The following is a 4,834-nucleotide window of genomic DNA, read 5'->3' as shown; positions in this document are numbered from 1 at the left end:
TAAAGTTCTTCAGGCGTTAAATATCTGCCAGCCTTAGCTCCCGATTGGATAGCATTATCTTGGATACCGTCAATTAACATGACGTTTTTGCCAGTTATGCTACATTGACGTAAAAGTTGAATTTTTTCAAAATACTCGTAATACTCTGTCTATGACTCGTCCGACATTTTATAACGGTGAATCAACTTTTTAAGGGTCGTAGGAAAGTCCAGATGATCCGGAAATGCTTGAATTAATTTTGTTAGTTTTTCCATTTTAGCTAGTTCTGTTTTTATACCAAATTTTAGCCAGCCCTCTTAGGCCTGACTGCTTATGGTAAATGGTTGTTTTTTCGTCCCAACGGTTTATTTGTGTAAGCTGTTCTATCTTAACCAACCATTTGGCAACATTGTCCTTTGGAGTCTCCAGAATACACTCGGGCCTAATAAAAACACGTGATTCAGTTTTGGCCCTATCATTTTGTAGTAACTGGTTAACCAAGTCTTCCAATTGTCTAATTCTCTCCTGCGACTCAATTTCCTTACAGCTACTAGCTATAGAACTACTATTTTGCGGGACGTTCACGTCTATAGCATGTTCTATTGTTAAGACTGACGTGAGGGCGTATCAGTGCTATTAGGTGGCGTATAACTGCGGTGTTCCCTAATATTTTTATTATGATAAGGCTTCCTTATATTTTTCTTATAACATTTCTGTTTTTGTCGCCGATAACGGCCACAATTCCTATTTGATGAAGAACTGCTCGAAGTTGTAGTACTACTTCAGCTATGTCGACGTTTTCGACCCATTTTATCAAATAACTGCACACACACTATGTAAATGGCAGTAATAATACTCAAAATCGACCAACACAAACGTTTAAACAACCAAACCAGTTGAAACACACTTTTCCGTAAGCAATAAGCTCTTCCGGCTTGATTTGAGAATTTATCCCGCCGCACAGTGCAGCGAATGTATTGGAAAAGAGGACAAAATTAATAAACCAGGCTCTACTTCATACATTTTAATGAAACAAAAGAAATATGGAATATTTAACCCAATATTACGTATTTTAATCGTTTTTTGAAATTCTTAAAGATTCTAGCCAGGATAATGAAAAAGTTAAAAAAAGAAAATATTTATCAAGAAAAGAAACATTTACAACTAATTTTGAAAAAAGTTAAATTTAAAAAAAAGTTAGATTTCACTTTTTTTAAACACAGGTCTTCCAATAAACATCTTCTAATATCTTATTAACTAATAATTAACGAATTATACAGGGTTTCCTGTCAGTACAGTGTGTAATTACTCGATTCTCGTTAACAAACTAAAATATAAAACATAATTCAACTATTACAGTAGTATCACAGGTGTGCTTTTAAAAATATTTTTTTTTATACAGGGTTAGTAATAAAGAGAATTGCATTTTCTTAATAAAGTATCTTATATACAGGGTGTTCAGCTAACGATGGCTCTCGGCTATATCTTAATAAGTATTATTCCTATTTTCATTGGAAATATTATGAGTAAATCGACCAAGAGAAATCGCTGGAAATTATTTTTAATTTTGAAAAATATCCGCTAGGGGGCGTAACAGCACTTTAAAAATAAAATGCCGATTTTCTTTTATGTATTTCTGTATGTATTGAATTTTTCATAAAATGTTGCTACTTTTTGATTTCAATCATTTTTAATTTTTTTTAATAATAAATTGGTACTGATTTATAATAAATTATAATAAAATTGTGACTGATTTAAAAAAAAAATCTTAATTTTTCAATTGAGTTAAATGATAATTAAAGGTGATGTAAATTAAATACAATACAATTATTATTATTAAAAAAGATTTAACCAAAAATGATAAATTATATAAATACATTTGTAAAACTAATCTGAATCTGAGGAACTATCAACAATATTTTCTAAATTTATGTCTTCGAAATGTGGCATATTTTCCTTATCAGTATCAGTTATTTCATTTACCAAATATTTTTCAACATCTTTATCTAGTCTGACACTTTTCTTAGTCACCACTTTCCGTAAAGACGAAATTAGAGGTTCGGATGCTAACAAAAGGTATCTTAATAAATCTAAATTTGAACTACTTCTAGAAATTTTGCGAGTGTGAAGTAATCGATTTTTTCTGACTTCCTTGTGTGTAGCTTCTAGAGCATCCTCTGAAAGCTGTCCGATTGGCAGTGAGAAAGAACCGATTATGTCACTGCCATGTACAAGCACTTTATGCACACTGCTCGGCATGTAGTACCAAGGATATAACTCTAAATAATGCAGTCTCGTTTCTTGTAGCAACATCATAAATTTATCCATATGTATATGGGAACCACTGGCTAAAACCCTAAGAATTATGGAGAATTCTTTAATTAGACCTTTGTCTACCCCTGTAATCTCAGAACTTAAATCAGGGTTGTAAAAAAATACTCTTGCCGTATTGCCATCATTAGTAGAGCCATACCCTGGCTTTGGCTTGTCTACTAGAAGACCCAGTTTGGATTTAAACTCTGCCTGAATTCTTTTTTTATTGTTTTCAACGATTTCTTTGTTTTCATTTCCCCTGATTTGCCATGTCTTAACTGGTAGCCTATAACCGATATGAAGCAGACATTCAAAAAACCTGATCCAACAATGAAGGGTAGACAAGCCAAAACGGTAGTTCTCTACTTTTGATGGACGATCGACTACATATTCAGAGTTCATATCCTTGGGACTTGCTCCACAAATAATGCATTTAGATGTGGCATTAGTATTAGACAGAACATTGCTCACACTGCCATCCATCATTGTGAACAACATTTCGAAACTAACTTGACATATGTTGCCATTTTTGGTTTGTACTTTAAATCCACAGAGTTGGTTAATTTTATTGTTCATGTCGTTCTCCTCGTCACGTACTAGTGTTGCGTTTTCTTTTTTAAACATAAATTTTATCGGTCTACAATAGTGAGTCGAAGATGGACGGGGATTGATCCACAACTGTTTTCCATTATTTTTGTCTAATAACCGTATAGGAACCATAGCAACTAGAAACAAGTATTCATCAGTACATAACGCATCGGTGAAACCTTGTTTATATTGGCTATGGCCAGAGCTGCCATCAAAGCCCCATTTGCAAATGAGCTTAAGTTCCTTGTTTTCATTTAAATTTATTAATTCTATTATACTTTTAGATGTTAAGTTAAGAAGCACTTGCAAATCGACCTCAGCAGAAGTTTCTGTTACATTAATTATTGATGGCAGCAGAATATTCCTAGCTTGATTGACAGCATACAGACTAGGCAAACAGTTCTGGTGCACCCCGTTCATCATCGACCTTAATAACTTATATTTTCTCTCTGATAACCCTAAATCTAACGACAGAGCTAACGCTTGATGTGGAGAAAGTGATGACGACTCATTTGGTTTTGAAAATCCGTTGCTGGTCTGTGCAGCAAACTGTAATTCATCTGATGTCCAGCTAGTTGACAGCTCCTGGACGCGCCTTTTTTTCGTTTTGTTTGAAACTTCTAAAAACGGCTTTCTTGGTCTTCCTGCACCACGACTTTGACCAGAACAATTTACATCAATATTGTGTTTCTTCTCTATAAAAATTACAAAATTAAATTTTGGAATTTTATTTTGGATGTAACCCTATTTTATCGAAGCAGTTGCGATAAGCAAGTAATGTTTTTTAATATTATCATAACCTATTGATAATTACGTTATATTTAACAGTATTATAACCATAATGAACAGTACCTTGAATGCATTTTGGAAACTTAATTTCTTGCTGCAGCCAAGTTTCATTATTGACCTCAAAGCGATGCCGGGCCCGCGACGAATTCTTCCATTTTCGATTTAAATTTAAACAATACAGTCTGCTAACAGACATTATTTCCTTCTGAATTCTGGCAGATGTCTCCGTTAAACCCCAAAGTGAACAAATTTTCTCGAAAACAACATGTGTTTGGCTAGATTTTCGACTGGTTAGGCATATATCAACCAGGTCGGCATTTTTGATAGAGCGGACTATGAAAAAAAAAATCATAAATAATTTGGATGCACATAGAAGCAGAAAAACAACTTAAAATCTAAAAGTTTATGAATATATTTACAAGAAAACATAAAATCTGGGATATGATATTTAATGTTTTTTTTTAAAGCTTCGTTAAAGTTTGACAACTTGAAAATTTCTACAAAATTGTACATATCATTTTCTAAGACATATCAAATGTGTAAACTACAATTTAATCAGATAAAATTATTATTATTTATACCTACGTACCTTGTCCTGTAACCTCCATATCTAGTTAGCAATTAAAATAGGATATTCTTTTAATCGTGTCACAACTTGTACCGCACTAATCCTGATACCGATTCTAAACTAATGCAATCCTTTCGAATAACGACTTTTGACAGGCGCATTATTTCGCAGTGACGTTTTCCAGGTTAATAATGTTTATTGTGTGTTGCATAGGAACAATTTATCTTTCGGAGGATATGTTCAAAATAGTTACAATTACATATTTATATTTTGAATTTTGTCCATGGGACGAAGCACTGTGCGCCGCTGCTTTGTAAGAATACACAAAGTTAAAACTTTACCACTTAAATTTTATCAATTTTTATTAGAAAAATACAAAAGATGCTCAATGACCGCCAAAACAAATCTGACCTAACCCTCCAAAACTCCAGCTGGCTTCCTTATTATTTTATTATTTTCGGTATTTCCCGTCGCCTTCGCCAAACTATTTAAATTTTTTCTAGAATCTTTTAGGGGTTACACTACTTAAAACCAAAAAGTTCAAACTTTCTGTATATGATTTTTTATTTGTTTTTAATTTTTACTTATGTTAATTAA

General features: G+C 32.9%; 1 protein-coding gene across 1 annotated transcript; it reads right to left on the bottom strand.

The window, feature by feature from the left end:
* Positions 1 to 1,866: 1,866 nt before the first annotated feature.
* Positions 1,867 to 4,490, bottom strand: LOC115880182. The gene is made up of 2 exons (XM_030897318.1): positions 3,733 to 4,490; positions 1,867 to 3,575 (listed from the first exon to the last, which is right to left on the bottom strand). Exons 1-2 carry the CDS (start codon positions 4,019 to 4,021, stop codon positions 1,867 to 1,869), a joined length of 1,998 nt encoding a protein of 665 aa, XP_030753178.1. The 5' UTR covers positions 4,022 to 4,490.
* Positions 4,491 to 4,834: the final 344 nt, after the last annotated feature.

This window comes from Sitophilus oryzae, unplaced genomic scaffold (assembly GCF_002938485.1).
Source record: "Sitophilus oryzae breed Bouriz unplaced genomic scaffold, Soryzae_2.0 scaffold_1620_pilon_pilon, whole genome shotgun sequence".
NCBI lineage: Eukaryota > Metazoa > Arthropoda > Insecta > Coleoptera > Curculionidae > Sitophilus > Sitophilus oryzae.
Note: the sequence above shows the minus strand (reverse complement) of the source record. Positions and strands in the feature narration are given on the sequence as shown.